This window comes from Anser cygnoides, chromosome 3 (genome assembly GCF_040182565.1).
Source record: "Anser cygnoides isolate HZ-2024a breed goose chromosome 3, Taihu_goose_T2T_genome, whole genome shotgun sequence".
NCBI classification, from domain to species: domain Eukaryota; kingdom Metazoa; phylum Chordata; class Aves; order Anseriformes; family Anatidae; genus Anser; species Anser cygnoides.
The window spans coordinates 63699303-63719267 of record NC_089875.1 but is presented as its reverse complement, the minus strand read 5'-3'; the positions used below and the strand labels follow the sequence as shown (position 1 = coordinate 63719267).

Here is a 19965-nt window from a genome sequence, read left to right as displayed (position 1 = left end):
AGTTCAGTTTCAAGTTCAGTCTAGCGGTGTAGGCTACTAGGTGATTAATTGGAAATAAATGGATTGTTTGCCTGTTGGTTTCGCTGAAGAACATGATTTATTTCATAGAATCATAGAACCATAGAATGGTTTGGACTGGAAGGGACCTTAAAGACCATCCATTTCCAACCCCCTGCCATGGGCAGGGACACCTCCCACCAGACCAGGTTGCCCAAAGCTCCATCCAGCCTGGCCTTGAACACTTCCAGGAAAGGGGCATCCACAGCTTCTTATTTGTGTTTCTGTTGTTTGCTGGGGTGGCCTTATGGATGTGACTGTAAATTAATGTTGCTCTTTGAATAGCCACTATAAATTCTGTCATTATTGTGGGAGTGGAGAATTGAATTACTGGGAGTGAGTTCTGCAAGAACGGTAACTCTGTAGCTGAAGCTTCTTGCAGGAATACTGTGAAAAGACAAATGGATGTGATACCAAGAGCCTCTTCAAATGATGATTTTCCATCACAAATTGTGGACACTGATTCCTGTGCTTGTTTTGTGTTAGAGAGATACATAGAGAATTTAAGAAGGAAAAGAGAAGCTTTTCATTCCTTTTACAAGGGGCACGTTGTTTGTGTTTAGTGTTTCAAGTGTTTAGTGTTTAGTGTTACAAGGGCACGTTAATGAAAATGTCAATGGGTACAGTGAGGATTTCTTCCAAGTTTTCTCTGTAATTACCATGTATTTTCAATAGATGATGTTTCAAATGAGATTCTCAGAAACAGTTTCAGCTTCATGCTTTAAAAACAAAATATTGAGCTGTCACAGAGCACCGTCTGGTTCAATTGTTCTTGAAAGTGTAGGATTGTAGAAATCTGAAGTGACCTAATTGCCCTCTGACAGCTAGCCTAAATAAGGTCCCAGTGAAGGCAGTAAAAGTTTCACCAGTGTTCTCTGTGATAGGGACAGTATTAAGTGCTACTTCTTCAACTGTCCCACTTGACAGATTGAATAATGTTTTATAGGGTCTTAAATGCATAGCTGTATATTGTGAGAACTGGGGTTGCAGGAAAATATATTTGAAAGTTTTTTTGTGTTACAAGAATTTGAAGTGAGGAGTTTATTAACAAAAATAACATTAGGCAAGTTCTATTCCTGTTGAATTGTCTGTAAGCTTTATCTCTGACTTCATGAGAAAGAGGGTATTGTGATTTTTTGAAAGTCCCAGGTATGCGATTTTAATTTGTTGTCAACTGAGAAATTCATGTGTTTCTTAAAAACAAAAACAAACCAACCAAAAAAAAAAAGCACTTAGATTTCTTCAATTACACTGATTCTTTATCCATAAAGAAAATAAAATGAATAACTCTCTCAGTTTTAAACATTTTGATAATTTGTTCTCAGCAGTGACAGGAAATGTCCCAGCCCTGGTCACATAGGTGCAAAATCTTCAGTTCATAATCGATCATCTGGGAAAACTGTATCAGAAACTACTAAGCAGGAAGATGGAGAAAGTACATTTCCTTGCAAGAAGCTGCCCCTGTTATGTGACGTGAAAGAAAAGAAGCCACCTAGGTAACTATAAGTTCCTTCCAAAGTGAGGGTTGTTTGGAGACTGTCAATTTAAAATGCAGCTTACTACACAATGCAGTGCATTTTACCCATGGAACTCTTGGAAGGAGGGGGAGGAAGAAGAAAGTTTTTCTTCTTAGAATAAAGTAAGTCTTTCTATTAGAAAGAGGGAGGAATGGAGTGTCACAGTGTATTTAAGTAAGTAATGCATATCAGAAAGGATAGGAAAATACTACAAGACAGAAGAATTACTGGAAGTAATTCTTTAGCTCTCAGTTTTCAGAATGTGTTTTTGACAAAGAATGACATGCGATAGTACATTAGAAAATAATATTTATGGTATATGAAGGCTATCTTTGAAACTAAAGAGATCATACACTTCTGTGTTTTCATGGGGATATGTGAGGCAATTGGGTTCCCTACGTTTTTCATTAGTAACAGTATTGGTGCATTATTTATTGGCTATTTTCTTAAAGAAATAGAAGTAAGACACCCTGGAACAAAATTATCATTTGTTATATATTTACATTAACGACACTATCTTTTGTTCATCATATATGAACTGTAAATGTTTATAATAATAGTGTCTTCAGAGACTTTAGAGAGTTAGTTTTATATGGTGAATGCCTCACGGTAAAGCTGGTGATCGAAACTTCAGTGTCTTATTAAGACACAATTAAATGCCTTGAAACTCCTGTATAAGCTTTTTTTCTTTCTTGAACTAGTATGCACTCACCTTTATGCCAAAAAGTCCTGTAGTAAGTGTAAAATTAAACTTTTTTTTGAACGTGCAGCTTTTTATATATTTTAAATTCTGTCAACTTTTCTTTAGAACATTCTGTCACATTATTTCAACCACGATACTATTATTATTAAACCTATATTGAAAAAGACCTATTAGGATCAACAAGCAGTTTTGATATATCCATATCACAAATAAATATAATTCATTAGTCATACTCCAGTGAATTTAAATAGCAAAAAAGACAGAATGATATTCCCATATGTAGTTCTGAAATGAGCTGTGTTAAATAACAGTTCTTGTTCATCATTTCAATCATATTTATAGTAAATTCACCTTTTTCTGTAAATAAACATTGGCTTCACATAATATCTCTTAAAATTAATTGAAGAACACTTTATTTAGTCTTTCATTTTTTTAGAGGGTGTTATTTTTATGAAGCCCTAAAATAACAGATATGTGTGCTATCTGTTCACTGCATTGAGTCATTTTCATTCAGAGAATAACAGCCTTCTGTGAACTTTGAACTGCCCAGAGGCTTTGCAAGTTGTTTAACTGTTTGAATACACTGATGACTATCTGCATTTTGTCATCCAGCTTTCCACATTCTTTATGTAGTCAGCATAGTCAGAGAGGACTTTCAATTGAATAAACTTCCTTTTAAAAAGGTATGAAAAATGATCTTCAGAAAATTAGGTATGTATGAACTACTAGAGTTATTAAATATTGAGCATCTGGTTATTGCAATATCCAGTGGATCTTTTTAGATGTGTATTCAAAGTGCACATGTATAATTGAAGACATAGATATGCATACTTTTGTGCTCTTCAGCTGCAGAGCTTGTTGTATAGATTTAATTTTGCTTGACTTCAGTACAGTTGTGTACGTCTTCATGTTTTAGGCAATATTTTGTTTCGTAGAAGTACTTGGTTGAGGAACCAACCACATACACAACCAACCATGAGATTTATTTTGTGGCTAACCTAAGTAGTACTCAGCTAATTTCCAATTCTATCTCCTCCTTTGCTTTCCTTTGGTTTTCTTCCTTTGTTTTCCTTTTTTTTTTTTTTTTGCCTCCTTTGCTTTCCTTTTTTTTTTTCTTTGCATTTTTTTCCCACTAATAAGAGGTATTTATGTGTACAAATGATTATTTATACCAGAATTTTTTTGTTTGCAAAATTAAGTGTGTGAAAACCAGAGTATGTCCTCTGGAATGTTCCTGAAAATTCAGGATAGAAATGGTATGCCTACAGCATATTCAATTTTAAGTTGAAATTGAATTTCATTGTAATAGAAATTCTACTCTGGAAGTATTTATAGTTAAGGAAGATGAGCTCTAAGGCTGGGGAATCAGATGCTACTACCTCATAAAAAGATTTAATTTATCTTCCAACCCCTTCTTCAACACCTTCAGTTAATTATATTAACTTGTATTTAACTAATGTGATAAAATATCTGGATGTAAGTCTCCATGAAAAAATTGTCCTTGAGAAAATAGGAAGATATATATTTCCTCACAGGTTCTGGAGATCTCTGTTCCTTATGTTGAGTTACACTAGTCATTTACTTTGGCTTCTAAATTAATTGCACTACTTTGTAGCATCATTCTTTAGAAGTTTTCTATGTTTATGGAAGTTAGGGAAAAAAAATCAGTAAATAAGTAGAGGTGATATTTCTGAGAAAGATGCTATGGAGAAGTCCATTGTGGCATAAGAAGGCCTAACTGCTACCTCTATACTACTGGCATTGTCTGTCAAACCATTATTATTTGTGTCATTTGTGTCTTTTGGCTAGATTTTCTGATCTGTTGTGTTAATTTTGCGCCATTTATAGTGTGTTAAATAGATTTCTTTCTATGTCAGTGAACTTGCAGGTCCTACCTGATTTATTCCCAAAAGCTTACTTGCATTAAGTAGGTATAAATGTAAGTAATGGAATTAAACAGGTCTGTTTCTTCTATGGGTTTGTATTTTGAAGTTAGCTAATATTGATGCCTAACGGGTTCTTAGCTCTACTTGTGTCTTGTTGTTTTGTTGTTGTTGTTGTTTTTAATCTGTGGAATGTTGGTAAAGTTCTTGTTTTCTTGTTGATTACTTCTCTTGTACTTAGTAAAGCCTGAGTTCATGTAATGGGCTTTCTTACAGTCTTGACTTTAAGGTCCTTCTGTCTGTCAGCTATTTTAACAAAATATTCATTATGTACTTAGTATCTCTGAGAGCTCTATTTCTGTGATGGTTTAGTAAGAATTGGCTAGTGTTCTCATGTTACTGAAAAAGGAAGGAAACAAATACACACATAATGTCAGCAAGCTCATCTAAACTTCATTTCTGTAAGAAATAACAGAAGGGTAAAAATATTTCCAGTGGGATCATTAACACCTGCACAACAGTGTGTCAATACAGTACAGGTGTTGGGTTGGAGATGAAGGTTGGGTAGAGAAAAAGAAGTAGATGTTTAAGACAGCTCCTGAGAATGGCCTGGATAACCAGTAAGGCTTTGTGGGATATGCAGCTGTATATGTCTTTTTTACTCTTCTCATCTTCTGCCATGAACACGTCCACTGCCTTCATTTGTGTATTTTCTAGTTTCAGTTACGAAGTCAAGTACGTTTATATGATTTAGAGAATTTTAGTTTACACTACTCTTAAGCCTTAATTGCAAAACTCAGGTTGGTAGGCATTGGTGTCACCATCTGTGTAAGTCAGAAATTTGATCCTCCCCTTTTATATTTTATGATGATACAATGTCCCTTGTGTGGGTATCCTGGTGTGTTAATGATCTAGCATTGTTAGCAAGCAATTTCATCATGCTTAGTGATTTTTATTATGTATTAATAAAAATGAATGTCTATTTTCCTCAGTGGATTACTACAGACAAAGGACTCCATAAAGAACAAAGAGTGTGAGGAAGAGGAGACAGAAAATAAGCTGCTCATTTCAAATGAAATTAAAGGTAACCTGGCAGTACTTTTGATATTTACACTTGATATTAAAATCTGCAGAACTAAAGTGTGGCAATCCTTGTAATTCTTCATGAAACTGCATTACAACTTGCTTTACATATTTGCTATTTGTGTCCAAAAGTTTTCTGACAGCAGCACTTTCAATGCTGTGTTTATCTTGTAATCAACAGAGGGTTTGCTAAGAACATTATTGAAGTTGTAAAATTGAGTGCAAACAGAATGCTGGTATAAAATGTTTCCTTTCACTGAGTTTTACAAATAGATAATTAAACTAGTCTGGGTTTTAAAGTTATTATGTTCATTTATTGCTTCAAAAATATATTGGAAGAAAGTTGCAAAGTTTTGCAAAGTTTGCAAAGATGCAAAGCTCCGCATTTACATATTAGCTACAGTGCAATGTTAAAGTGACTGATTCAGCTCCATCTCAGTCTTTTGTGCAGTCTGATTGTTTTGAGCCCACCATATGAAGAATGGGCACTTTTCATATGAATTAGAGAGGGAAGACTAAGATTTTTACTTCATTGAAAAACTGGAAACGGTCCAGTGGAGGGCCACCAAGACGATTAGGTGGTTGAAGGACTTGACATATAAAGAAATGTTGAAGGAATTGGCTTGTTCAGAGTCTTCCAGTAACTGAAAGGTATTACAGAGAAGGTAAATGAGCCCTCTGCTTCAGGATACACAGTGGTGGGGTAAGAGGCAATGGGCATGAATTGCTTCAGAGGAAGTTCTGTCTGGATATAAGGAAGAAACTTTCCACCATGAGAACAACTGGAATAGGCTGCCCAGAAAAGAGTTGGAATATCTTTTGCTGGAAATATTTAGGACTTGGCTTGACAAGACCCTGGATAACCTAGTCTAATGTTTTGTTATCAACAGAACGTTCCATCATAGGGTCTCCAGAGGTCCCTATGATGGAACGTGGAAATGTCCACAGCTCGGACATATTTTTTGATTCTGTAAGTTTTCATTTAACACTGTGTCAAAACTCTTGGCTGTACAGATCCAGCTGGACAGATTGAGGTGGCTGTTCATTACTCATTTTTATCCTCATCAGAAAGAACAGAGTACAAAACCAGAACATTACAGTCTTACCCTTGATAATTATTTGCTGTGAGTGAGACTTAGTATGTCAGGCTATTTAGTTCCTGAACTGAAATGGCATATTGTTTCAGAGCAGCTTTTGCTGCAATAATATGTCAATTCATACAAGTTCAATGAGAAGCTAGATGCTCTTAATTTGATATTTTAATTCCATAACTTTTTAGATTTATTTTTCAACAGTTTGTTGTGCAACACAAAATTTGTAAGGCCTTTGTCCAGAAATCTTAAGTAAGACTTGAGTAACTGTGGTTCTTTAAGGGCTACATTTCTTACTTTCTAAGTGAGCTCATTCTCATAAAAACCTGAAAATTCTGCTAGACTAGTTGAGCATCACATAAAAATAAAACTTAAGGCAGTGTTTGATTTTTAATTATTAACCTCTGATATATTCCTTTTACCTTAAAAGTTCGTTTGTCTGGCAGCACTTTTCAAATGGATCTAAGAGGCACTCTGAAGGGTATGTGAAATATGAAAGAATCTGTCTATTACAAGAGGTGTAAAAATCCAAGTTGTTACAGTGTTCTGAAACATAATGTAGTGCAGAATTCTGGAGAAAATGAATTAAAAGAAGACTCTTTCTAAAACAGATGAATTTTTTTGGTCATTTGAAGTACTTTGTTTCAGCAGAATAGAAACATACTGTTGTGATGCTGCATTATATAATGCAGTATAAAAAATCGTTCTGAGTGTTTTAAATTGTAAGAAAGTCTTCATGTAGTCTAAGAAAAAATGGTCTGATTTTATGAAGCATTTTGATTTTGGCAGAATTGACTATTTGAGTATTTTCACTTTGCTTACTACTTAGTATGCATTTCTGTGTATGGTCCTACATGACTAGATTTGTAAAACTAGAACACTTGTATTATTGTTTAACAAAGTGATTCTTTACTTTCTTTCTGTACATGTAATTTTGTGGCATGATTTGTGGCACTAATACTTTATAAAATGTGTACTGTTCTTTCATCCCTTTTTTTGGAGAAGGATTATTTGGAGCTAAAGAGCACCGCTGAAATCAAGGCCCTTTTATACTTCTTTTTTATTATTATTTATGGATACAAATCCTGTGTTTGAAACACTGATATAGACTTGGAGCTAGAACATGCATGAGCAGCGTTAAGGGTCTCTCCTAAATGCAAAAAAAGCATTTGCCTCTTGGCTTCTTCGAAATTTTAGGTTATTTTATTGGAAGGGATCAAACTAAGAAGATAAAGATGAAGTAAGGAAGACATTTCAGAGAGAAGGGTAACAAGGCCCTCTTAAGCATGGAGAAGGTAGAGGCAGGTGGATTGATGCTGAAGCAGAATGTCATCAGAGAAGAGCAGTGGTCAGGATTAAAAGGGTTTCTAATATCTTTCTGGCAAGCAGATTTTGTTTCTTCACTTACCTGATGCAAGGAATCCTCTGCATCTGTGGTGAAACTGGTTAACACATGGTGGGGCACTTCAGGGTCCTGTTCTCCTAAATGTCCAAACTGGGACTTCACACCGGGACTTTATTTTGAGTATATCACGTGTTTTATCTGGTCCACAAACATGATTTTCCTCTTCCTGGAAAGCAGGGCTTGCAGAACAAGGAAGACCAGAGCATGAAGTGGGTAGAGCTTTTAGATGAAAAAACTCAGAAGTCTGGTATTATACACATGGATTGTAGCCATATGCATAAATACATATACTTTGATTGGAATATTCTTGGCACAGTATTGTTATCTGTTATTTATTTTACCATAGCAATGCATTACGTGCTTTGCAAATGGAAAAAAAAAAAATCCTAATATAATTTTATTCTCAACTCTTAAGATATTTTTTAGAAAAAAAAAAAACTGAGCTAGGGATAGGGAAATGATTCAAGGAGCAATGAGAAATATATTGTTTGGTAAAACAAGCTTCACATTCAATAGGTTTGCTGCCTTGCAAGACTATTTTTTTGTCACTGAGATTTTTAGAAATAAGCTCTAAGGAAAATTTAAACAATAGTGATGTGTTGATAGACATTTAAGGATATCACTTCCAAGAGTAAGTATATGATAGAAAAAAATGAAGACCACAAAAATATAATGAGTGGACTGACAATACTGACTAAATGGTGAAAGAGTAAACTTTGGAATAATGGATATTGGATATAAAGTGAGGATAGGTCTTGAAAGCAACCAGAATTAAGCTGAAGGACCAGAAGAACCCAAAAGAAAGGGAGTTCGGAGTTGCTGGGTTTGGGAAGAACTATAGTGCAGTGTTTTGGAGAGACTGGTGAAAGAGACTGGGAAGAGCTTTGAAATCGCCTTCAGTAAGGTCTGAATTGAGATGACGCTGAGGTTACAGGTTGGAGTAGCCAACATGATAGTGGTGGGAAATATTGGAGGGAAGGAGGAAGGGAGAGTGAGAATTAAAAGCAGTTATAGAGAGTTTGGTGGAATGGGATCATTGGAGCAAGGTTGAGGGAAAAGGTGAGCACAAAAATTACATGCATCAGGGATAGCAGAGGAGAAGGATTGGGTTAATGAAGTGATAGGAAAGGGCAGGTCCAGCTGAGGGAGAATTGCTTCTTCCCCCTCCTTTCCCCCTTCCACCTCCCCTTTTTATTCTCTCGGGAGAATCAGCAAGATTGTATAGAGAGAGGAGGAGAAGCAAGTTTAAGAAGTGAAAAAGACATGCTGCAGTCTGCTGATGTGAGCTTAAAAAGCAGATTGGTTAAGATACGAAGATGACAACTGATGTGGAAGAGACCAAATTCATAGTGAAAAAAATTGGATTTGTTGCAGCATTTCTGCAGAGACATTTCTTATCTTTACAAGTAGGAGCAATGGCAGCAGGTATGCAGATGCTGGAATTAGAAGGCTGGAGCTAGTTTCAGTTTGTTGTTATTTTTCCATCAAATAATACCCTCCATAGTGTAGCAGCAGGGTACTTTAAGTCTGCAGAGCTGATATTTCTACTAATATAGCATCTCTTTCTCTTCCTCTGCGCTTTCCCAACCCAAAAGAAACTGTTCTCATAGCAGTTTTACTGCTTTACTACTTTAGCAGTTTGTTAGGTCTGAACAGCTATTGCTGCTTCTACATTAATTAGTGAGTAATATTACCCAGTAGAAGCAGATTTGTAAAGTGAATCATGTGGTAGTGAAGATACAGTATGTACTGTAGCCCCATTTCAGGTGGATTATTTCTTGGGCTTTACTCCTCTCATGCACTGCCTGCCCATTAGTGACTGGAGCACGCTAGGTGTGCTCCTAGAGCGTAACCTAGCTTAGTTTCATCCAAAATAAACTGAGCCTGTTTCATGCTGTGAACCAAGGTGAGATAAGTAGAGAAGATGAGGAATTTCACTTCAAATACATGCTCCTAACCTGAACTAAAACACTAACGTAATAAATTCCTATGTTGGCCACGTTATATATTTCAAACTGATCCCACTGTGATGGCAGAAATCTGTAATAGGAATTTGTGCCCTAGTTGTTGGGCACAAATGTATGAAAACTAGAACAGTAAGAATAGAGAGATCTATGAATAATAGCAACTTCCCAAAAATTGGAATAGAATGGAGCTGTAATAGAAGTGAACAATCCAAACAAGAATAGCATAGAGATTTGTGAGTGACTGTATGAAGTAATGATAGTAAGGAATATTAGATATAGATTCTTTGACTGTTTCATTCAGAAATGAATTCCAGATGTTGTCCACAGTTTTACTCTGCAACAGGGAGGCATTCAGGCCTGAGTTCACAGCAGGTTTGTTGCTTTTGCATTTGCAATGGATCTAAATGAATGTAGATGTCATATGCAGTTTGACATCATTCAAGGCATGACTCTTCACTGTCTTCCTACACACATCTGCAACTGCTGCTGTTCTCCAAACAGCAACAGCAGCATGTGGCGGAAGCCACCCTCCCACCTGTACGTTAGCTTTGAGGCAGGTGGAGTGGGAGCCTCCTTCCTTCCATAATGGATAGGTGAGATAAAAAAGGGAAATGACCTTGCAAGAAATAAAAAGGAAAAAGGAAAAAAAAAAAAAAAGCATCATGGAGGAGTTAAATGTTATTTTCCAAATAAAACATTCAGTTAAAGTGGGAGCAGGGAATTTGCAGACATTTGTGTTTTTTTCTCAGAAGAACTGAAAAACATTTTGTTGTGGATGAGGCATAAATGTTGTGTGGGCTGGAACTGTTCAACTGATTCACTTGGAATTTTATAGCAGTGCAGTGCTGGTTTTGATGAAGTTTTACAGCTCAACCCTGGCATTAAGCTAGTTCTTGTAGTACTGTATAACTATTAAAAGTGGGTGTTAATTATTGTATCAAAATATTTAAAATTATGTGACCAATGGTGTGATATGCCAAATCACATAGCATAGCATGCCAAATCACATAGCATAGCATGTTAGCATAGCATTGTGTTGTGTTAAAGGAGATTTTTTCCCTGTAAGAGTAGTTACATTTATACAGAGCCTATGTAATCACAGTCATACTATTGGAAGAATACTCATCGTACTCTAATTCTGGTGTAAGCAAAATTGTACAGCTTTTGTAGGGAGGCCCATGTATATTAATAGAAATGAATGTGATTTACTGTGACCGATCTCATCACCAAATGAGGGATTTAATCCTTATTTATTACTTTCTGTTGAAGATACTGAAGAACCCAACACCCAGAGGCTTCTTTCTCAACCAGTTGTTGTGTCTTCAAAACTGCAAATCCCTGGCCTACCCTTGCGCTGGGAACAGCACAGCAAGCTCCTTCCAAGTGTAGCTGGGATCCCAGCCAGTAAAGTTTCTAAGTGGAGTACAGATGAGGTAGGTTTTCCCTGTATCTTTTGTCTCACTGCCAACACCCTCAACTTCTTGGTTTATTCAGAGCTATAGATTAACCCCATAAATTACTGATAATGCATTAGTACTCAGAAGATTAGAGACAGCCAGACTTAATTTAACAGGTCCTCAAAATTCTCATTCAGCTGCCATCAAGCCATAAAAGCAGTAAGTATTAATTCATACATGTATAGATACAGGTATAGGCATAGATACAGATGCACAAATAAATATGTATGTATATATTTTCACTGGGGTTAAAGAGGAAAAGAGCAATACTAAGTGTATGGCCCAGCATGTGCACAAGGTCCACACTAATGACATCTAGCACCCTCACAAACATTTTGTGGGAACGGTCTAGGGGTCATGGACCAAGAACTATTCCCTGTACTTAGTTTGGATGTGGCACACTGTTATGGAGGGTGACAGTGTAGTCTGTATACAAATAGTATGGTTATGGTCAAACCATGACATTTAATTTCAAAATCAAACCCCCATCACTGTTCAGGTGTATAGTAATGGTTGGACAGAGAGGATCTAGTTCTAGTCCCTGCTTTACATTTAGAAGTGCCTGTGACTAAGGCACTTTTCTGTGGATGGAACAGTTGTATCTCCTCTAATCAGAAGAAAAAAGGGAAATTTGAGAAAAGATTTGCTAGTCCCTCTGGTGCAAAGAATAAAAGGAGAGGAAGGCAGCAGACATTTTTGTTTGTGCAAAGAGAGGATTCATGATTCTGGATGTGCATAGGTAGAGTAACCTGACTGACTGTGAGGGAGTAGCCATTAATCTTGTCCTTACACACCTAGCTGCATGACTCTGTGCACTGACAGAATGTGAAGTACCTAATTAGAGGATGCAAAAACAGCTAGAAACCTTTGCTTTAATGTTTGTCAACCTTTAAGATTACTTTGAGAAGACCCCAGTCTTACTAAATCTATAATTGTATTCTTTGGTGGCAGGTCTCTGAATTTATACGGAGTTTACCAGGTTGTGAGGAACATGGCAAGGTGTTTAAAGATGAGGTGGGTGAATTTTATTTCAAAAAATCACAGAGCGCAAAGCTTAATGGAAAGATTAATTTTATTTTGTCACTAAAAACACATGTAAACTGTTTGGATGAAGTGTATGTTTGAAGTCAGAAGCATATATGTGGGAGATTAGGTCATTTTGCAGCTCATGGAGTGGGAAGTAAAGGGCTTCTTGGCACAATAGATGTTTATAATCTGTATTGACTCTTGCTTTTCCTGTCAGAGGTTTGCTACTTCTGTTACTGCTTAGTTCCAAGAAGGTTATTTGATCACAAAGTGCCGGAGTGAATAGTTCAGGTGTTTATCTCAGCCAGACCACCTGAATGGGCAGAGTATAATACTGTAATATCCCAAGTCAGCCATACAGTCCAGTGAAGAATAATTGTGGCACTTCTTAAACTTGAGAATGTAAATGCACCTTCTGAGGAAAATGTATACAGATGGCCCTGCTAATCCTCTCCTTTGTCAGAAGTTTCAGGCTGTAGATTTTACTGTTACAGTTATATAACAAAGGAGTGATGTGTAGCATCTCTAGGCATTTTGTACTTGCTTAGACTTTAGGCATTTTACAGTTGTAGCAGGTATGCAGGCCTAGCTCATCCTCTGTGTCACTTAGGATGTCTCTCCAATTAATTTAAAGATCAATAATAGCTGGCATGCTGCTGATTGAGCCAGCACATAAGAAGTGCCACAGAAATGGATGAATGCTAAACACTTTAATTCTCAGAGATGTAAGAAAATACATGCCCTCTTTAAGATTCAGACGATTTGTCTGTGAGTAATAAATTAAATCTCTCCAGGAGCATTCCCTGCCAGTGAGACCAACCAGCATGGACTGGCTGGCATCCATATGGTTTACGGGGCAGTCATACTGCATGCACCTACTAACTCTAGCTCTCACAAAAGGGACTGAAAGAAGTTCATTCTGGAATACCCTTTCAAGCATACAACTGAAGGTCTTTCAGTAGGTGGAAGGTGTTTGTTCAAACTTCTGCTTTGGAAATGAACACTCATCCTGCTTCTATGAAGATGCTGCAAAAAGCTGGGCACCCCCACATTGCCACACTTCTGGTTCTGAGTCCACCCAGTTTGGCTCCGTGCACAACATGAGTCACCAGCAATTGTCGTAACTACGTGGTGCTGGTCTCACGGCAGCGTTTCTCAGCTTGCAGTGCTGCGGTGCATGCTGCGGTGTACCTTGCACTCTGCCTTAGCAGCATGTATGATTGGGAAAGCTCATGTTCTGTTTTTTTCAGGAAATTAATTACACTAGTTCTATCTCAAATTAGTATCTCCAAGCCTAAGCAGTGCTCCTAATTTAACCACAGTTGGCTTTTAGGCCTAGCGGTCTTGCTTATGTTACACTGAAAAGTTGCTACAGATACCAAAATGACCTGAAGTTTACAAAAGGAAGTGTTTGCACCAGTGAAGCCCTGGGAAGTGAAGGCCTTGCCTCATGGCTTTCACGTTCAGATTTAGCACCCCTGGTGACAGAATGATTTGCTTACAGAGAACATTTGTTTGTAATGTTTATTAAACTAACAATACTACTAAACTAGGAGGAAAAAATAAGTGTTGTGTTTGTACCAGAAGCAGATTTACCTACTCAAGCCCACATTTACATCTGTGACCAAATTCATTTTAATATGCTATTGAATGAACAGAGAAGAGCGGCCTGAAGAGGGTTCCAGTTCTTTAGCTGGGAGTAAAATTTAGAAACTTTCGTATGAAGGCTTGCATACAAGGAGTAGCTAAGATGGCAAAAACAGTTATTGTGCTACAGTACTGCTGAGTTTCACTTCGTTTACCTATTTTACTTTTCAGTAGCTTTTACTTTATACTGTCAGTATGAAAATAAAAACAGGTTGGCTAAAAATTAGCCAGACAGTTATTTTCAAGCAGAAAGAGGATCATCATCCTGTTCTTTTTGACTAGTTAATCTGTCTAAAAAGTTTATAGCAAAGCTATCCTGAAGTTTGAAAGCATTTGTATCCAGCCATTCCTTTATGCTGTCTGGGAATTTTCTTTTCATGTTTTCTGAAACATCTATACTGCTGCACTGTCAGACCTATTAATAGCTTTTTGTGTTTTTCTTTTAAAGCAAATTGATGGAGAAGCATTTCTGCTAATGACCCAATCAGACATTGTCAAAATAATGAGCATTAAACTGGGACCAGCCCTAAAAATCTTTAATTCCATTCTGATGTTCAAAGCTGCAGAGAAAAACTCACACAATGAACTTTGAAGATAATGGAAAATGTGTACAAGCCAGCTTTCTCCACTGGAGCTCATGTTTTATTCAAAGCACAAAGACTCACTAGAATTGTTGAGTAAGGACTCTCAGAAAGGAAGCAAAGTATGTTCGGCACTGGTGGACTATTTATATTCTCCTAGAGCCAGTACACATCTGAATCCTTCTGGGAAGTGCGCAAGCTTTTAAGAAGGTACTGTGTAACAACCAAGTCAGCTAGTCTTATTTACCAAACTAATGGCGCTAATTCTCCATGGATGGTTAGGATCCCTAACTCTCTCTGGACATCAAGAAAACATTAATTATTTATGCTGTATTATATAAGGGAACGTTAATATTTTCTAAGAATTCTTGAATTCTACTTCATGTACCCATTTTACTTTTCAGTAGCATTTACTTCATACTATGAAAATAAAAAATGATTAGCCAAAAATTAGGCTACAGGTAGCCAGATGAGACTGTTATGGCTAATATGAATTTGTGCCATAGTTTAAAAATGAAACGGTTAATGTTACATATGTGGCACTTTATGCTACAGCATATGACTTTGCAGATTATAAAACTGTCTGTTTGCTTGTTACAAAACAAAACAAACCTTGTTGGGGTTGAAATTATAATGCTTTTTTGATAACTGAATGTTTTTACTTTTGCACGATTACAAAAATGTTACGTGAGTTTTTCCACCAGCATCTTTAATGTATTTTACCAAAAGATCAGTATAGAGAAGGCTGCAACTGAAAAATAAAGTTTGACTTCATAGAAGACTTTCATTTACGCTGCACAATAGAGCCCCAGCCTTTTACATGGGAGCGTGCTACAGTCCTTCAGCACATGAAGGAAAATAACTGTATTTTGAGGTAATACTATTATCAAAAAAAAAAAAAAACATATTTATTCGTGTCTGCACATGCTAGTCTCCAGTATACTTACCACAACAGTGGAGAAAAACAGTGTGCTAAGCTAGGACTGCTACTCTGGCTTTATATTCAACATAGGATTGTTTTCGCAGTAGGTGGGAAAATTACTTAACCCACCAATTCCTAGTTCGAAAGTCTGATTTAAAAGTGAGTGAGGCATAGGGAGAAAGCCAAAGCATGGAGGAAAAGGCCACTTAAACACATATGGTGCATAGGCACGAACTAGGTAAAAGGCATGGATTTCAGCAGGTCGTTAGCAAGACTGCAGATTCCACTAGCAGGTACTTAAGTGAGGCAACCATCTTTCTTGGAGGATTATTATAACAATTTGTCAGGGAAAGTTGTTGCACATGGTATATATACGTAAGATGTAAGCCGGATGCACTTTAAATTGAGGAAAGCCTAGCTACCAGTATATTGAGGACTGTACCAGAATTTTGCTTTTGCAAGGAGAGAGAGAGAAGAATTGGATCAAGCTTTTGGCAGCCCTCTCCTTAGCGCTGAGGTGGGCAGTTGCTCAGTCTGTGGAGTTATGAACAAACAGTGTTTCTGTTGCACAGAACTTGGAGAATTTTAAATTTTCACACAGATTTTGCTAGGCTGTTCTTTGGCTGAAGTTCCTCAAGATTTCAAGAACTCTTTGTGCCCCTTCCAGATCACATTTGGGGACTGGTACCTGCCATAATGTGAGGTAAAACAGGGTCAGTATGAAGTAAGTTGCATTGCTCTGTTAATTTCCTTCCATAGCATTGCATAAATAATATTTTTACATTTTGTTCAATATTTGTACAGTCAAATTGCACTCTTATTGTACTACAATAAATAAAACCTGAATTGGAGCTGTCTGTTACATTTGTGTATGCCCATGATTCCCAGATGAACCTAAGTATTCCAGAGGGTGGCGTGGAGTAGTTCTTCACTGTAGCTCAATGTGGCCATGAGTTTGAGAGCGCAACTTAGCTGCTGCTGTCCGACCTTGCCCCAAACCCAGTCTCACCTGAGATTTATGGACCTGGGTTTTGTCACTGCCAACAGCTGAGGTTGCCTATGCAGAACAGTAAAATGCCAAATTGTTACGTTTTCTTTCCTTCTGCCCTTTCGTGTAGTTCATTTCCTTGAACCCTCACCTTCTGTGTTTAGCTTTCTCTCATGTGCCAGCTCTGTAGCCTTCAGTGAGAACCATTGATTTGCCACTCAACAGAGATTGCTTAGCAGCTTCCTGAGATTTTGTATACCTAAGTACACAGTAAAACTACCTGTTTTTGTATACCACAGTACAGAGTACTGTGGTTTAAAGAAATGGTTTAGAATTAATACTGTTTAGAAGATATAGAAGAAAATCTCACTTAAATGATGCAGAGCCCAACTTTTTATTCACATAGCTATCACTTCACTAATGAGGACTTAGTACATTCTTCACTTTTGTATATGTGATGAGGTAATAGGGTATAGCAACTTCTGTTACAAGGACTACACCTAACAAATGCACTAGGAAACTAAATGTACTCAGGACACCTACTGAATCTTTAAAATGGCATTTGCAATGGTTTTCAGTGTTGTATTGGAGGTGACCCAGCAGTTACATGGGCTAAGGATATCCCACAATTTCCATGGGAGGCAAGTGAAAATCCAAAAACTTTAGCAAGAGAGTCTGGCCATTAAATGCAGTCAGTATTCTCCTCTCATACTGCAGTCTCCCACTGTAATCTCTGAGCTGGACGCACTCTTGCACATCCAAGGATTAAGAAAACTGCAGTCTTCCAAGCTTTGTGTTTGGGTGTGAGGAATAGTGGTGACCACAAATGCTGCTTTGCCTGTATGGGCACTTTTAGAACTGGTGAGAGATGGAGCTCTTTAGCAGAATGTAGTGTTTTAATAAAATGCTATTTGCTATTCTGTGTAGATTAATTAAAGCACAGGTCAAGTTTGCTGGCAGCTGCTCTTTCCATCACTAGGAGCCTGTCTGAAGCCACCCACTATCAGGCTCTAATCCCATGGGATTTCAGGACGTACAAGGGGCTTAAGGAGTTAAGAGGTGTTAGGGAGAAGAGGATGTTGCGGAAAAGGAGTGGAGAGGGCCTCTGTTCTGCATGGGCAGATGGGACATGTACATGTGGAAAAGGCTGCTCTGTTCTGGAAAGCAAACTCAGAAAGAAAATGAAGCATTCATTCCCCATTGCCAAATCTGTGGTTACAAATGCACATGGCAGCATCCCAGATAAGTCATTTTTGCTACTTTGAGAGCTCATCTCAAAATCCTTATTTAGCAAATTTAGGATTAATATTAAAAGAAAGAAGAAAAGAACATTTCATGCATGGAGAAAAGAAAGAAAAGTCATCATCCTGCAAAACTGTAAATCAGGCCCAGCATTTAAAAAAAAATACAAAACTATTTAAGTAGTTTCAATGATCATATGATCATAATCTAGTGAGAGTGGTAACCAGTAAATCTAATTTCTGTTGCTTCAGGACATTAAATATATTAGCATCTAAAGCAGCAAAGTGCTCACTAACTCACAAGTATGTTTTTTAAATTCTGATGGTCAAAAATCTGAATTTGTAAAATCCTCTGTGGAAAAAAAATACACAACACATGTAGTAATCTAGAAAATTTTATTTTCTCTAATACTTCCAGGCTGTTCTAGAATTGCCATTTAAAATAAAGAAAATGCTCAGATTTCAGATTTTTATAAAAGTATCCAGTACAATAAAAAAAAATGGCAGTATTAAACATAATTGTTACAAATATACATACACTTTCACTAGAAAGAATGGCACTGATTCATCTTCACAACAAAGGGATTTATTTTGACAAAATGTTCCTGAGACGAGTGCTGTGCACACTAGCAAATAGTGGGATATTCAGGGATCTCCAGCCCTCTCTTTACCTGAGCTGGGAGGAATGCTGGACACCTCATCTCAAAGACCAGGGACTCCAGGAAGTTCAGTGTCCTGTAGATTCTGTTTGGGCACGGGATATCAAACACGTAAAATGCAGCCACCAGTGCTGCCAGGGCTGTGGTGCAGTCCTCAAGCTGGGCTACCTCTTGTTTTTCTACATACAGAGCAAACTCACATGAATTCACATTGAAGGGATTTTTAACTTCCAACACTGGTGTCACCACCTTCACCTAAATAAAAAAAAAAAAAATATTTCAAATGATGTCACAGCAGCACATTGGTGAACTGAATTGTAAATTGTAACAACATCTCAGAGAATTCAGTAAGCCTAATAACACTGCTTGGAATTTAACTAGCATTTCTGTTAGTATTTGCTCTTTATCCAAAAGGCAGGCTAACATCATCCTTTTCCAGGAACTAAGCTGAACCACCAAAAGGCCAAGGGATGTGCCCAGGCAGCTCATATGAGCAAGAGACCACAACCAGTGGTGCTGTCTCCTACCTCCTCGTTTACTGCAGCAAACAGACTCGAGTCATCTCCAAAGACATCTGGCAGAAGTAAACATGCAGCCGTCATCTTCATGTCTGTCAAAGGCAAGGATTTCTACTAAATTACAAATGAAAACAATCTGGCACTCTGGTATCATCCTGGAAAAACAAACTGTGGCTTATGAAATAGCTAACAGCTTAGCAGTGGAACTGCTGCTCAGTCCCTTTTGAAGAGTACTTTGTACCACAGTAAAGGTTTAGGTGCCTCAGCTGGCAACGCGCAGCAGTATTTAAATCATTCATCACACTCATAAAGTCAATATTATGATTAAATTTCTCTTATGCTAGGCCTGGCTTCTAGTGGAGTTTGTGAGCTGGATAATCCTTCTGCCACCACTGCTCACCCCCAAACTCCTCTCCTACCCAGTTATCAGTTGGAGTTGGGCTCAATGATCCTTGCGGGTGCCTTCCAACTCAGGAGGTTAATTTGTGTCATCTGCCTGGTCACGTCCCTTCCCAGCTTCTTCTGCATAAGCCCCCAAACCTATTCACTGGGGGGAAGAGTGAGAAGCAGAGGTGGCCTTGATGCTGTACAAACACTGCTCAGCAACAGCTAAAACATTACTGTGTGGTACCAGCATTGTTTTGGTCACTGATCTAAAATGCAGCACCATACCAACTGCGATGAAGAAAATTAACTCCATCCCATCCAGACCAGAACAGATATTCAGAGAACAGAAGATTTGTACTGACATTTTAGAATGTCTTCCTCTGTGTGCTGTTTCAGATTTTCTTGCAGCATAATGGTAATTGGATTATTCTTCACCAGATACAAAGATAAAATGTTTTCTGAATAAATCTCCAAAATCTCAACTGTTTTCTGATAAACGTTCATGTGTGTAAGAACCTGGAACTCCCGAAAGAGCTAAAAAAGGAAAAAAAAAAAAGTATTATTGCAATCCTCAAAATCAAAACTAAAAACAAAATAAAATGCATGCTTTGAAGACAAGGTAAGACTAGCTCAGTAAAATAAGATCTATAAACTGGATGAGGTGATAGTTTAATTTCTTTCCAAAGAAGTACATCAAGTATCAACAAAGTACTTCCAATAACTCACTGCTGTTGTGTGTGGCATATTTAACTGGTGAGTCTTTTAAAGTGGTGTTAGCAGTAAAAATACAATAGGTTAAATAGAAGAACGTTGATGAATATTTCACTAGAAAC

At 37.4% G+C, this 19965-nt stretch overlaps 2 protein-coding genes across 12 annotated transcripts in view; one reads left to right on the top strand and one right to left on the bottom strand.

The window, feature by feature from the left end:
- L3MBTL3 (L3MBTL histone methyl-lysine binding protein 3) overlaps positions 1-16190 on the top strand; it is an 87497-nt gene extending 71307 nt beyond the window's left edge. For 10 of the 11 annotated variants that reach the window (XM_048048097.2, XM_048048096.2, XM_048048095.2 and 7 more), the window contains 5 exons: positions 1383-1553; positions 5153-5244; positions 10976-11139; positions 12115-12177; positions 14285-16190. In XM_048048097.2, coding sequence (XP_047904054.2) covers positions 1383-1553; positions 5153-5244; positions 10976-11139; positions 12115-12177; positions 14285-14428 — 634 coding nt within the window. In that variant the 3' untranslated portion in view covers positions 14429-16190. The remainder of the gene's footprint in view (positions 1-1382; positions 1554-5152; positions 5245-10975; positions 11140-12114; positions 12178-14284) is intronic. The other variant, XM_048048093.2, reaches the window with a different exon arrangement.
- A 1789-nt stretch (positions 16191-17979) lies between these two features.
- SAMD3 (sterile alpha motif domain containing 3) overlaps positions 17980-19965 on the bottom strand; it is a 34900-nt gene continuing 32914 nt past the window's right edge. The window contains exons 8-10 of the mRNA XM_048048100.2: positions 19495-19666; positions 18755-18837; positions 17980-18482 (exon numbers count right to left, since the gene is read on the bottom strand). Coding sequence (XP_047904057.1) covers positions 18195-18482; positions 18755-18837; positions 19495-19666 — 543 coding nt within the window. The 3' untranslated portion in view covers positions 17980-18194. The remainder of the gene's footprint in view (positions 18483-18754; positions 18838-19494; positions 19667-19965) is intronic.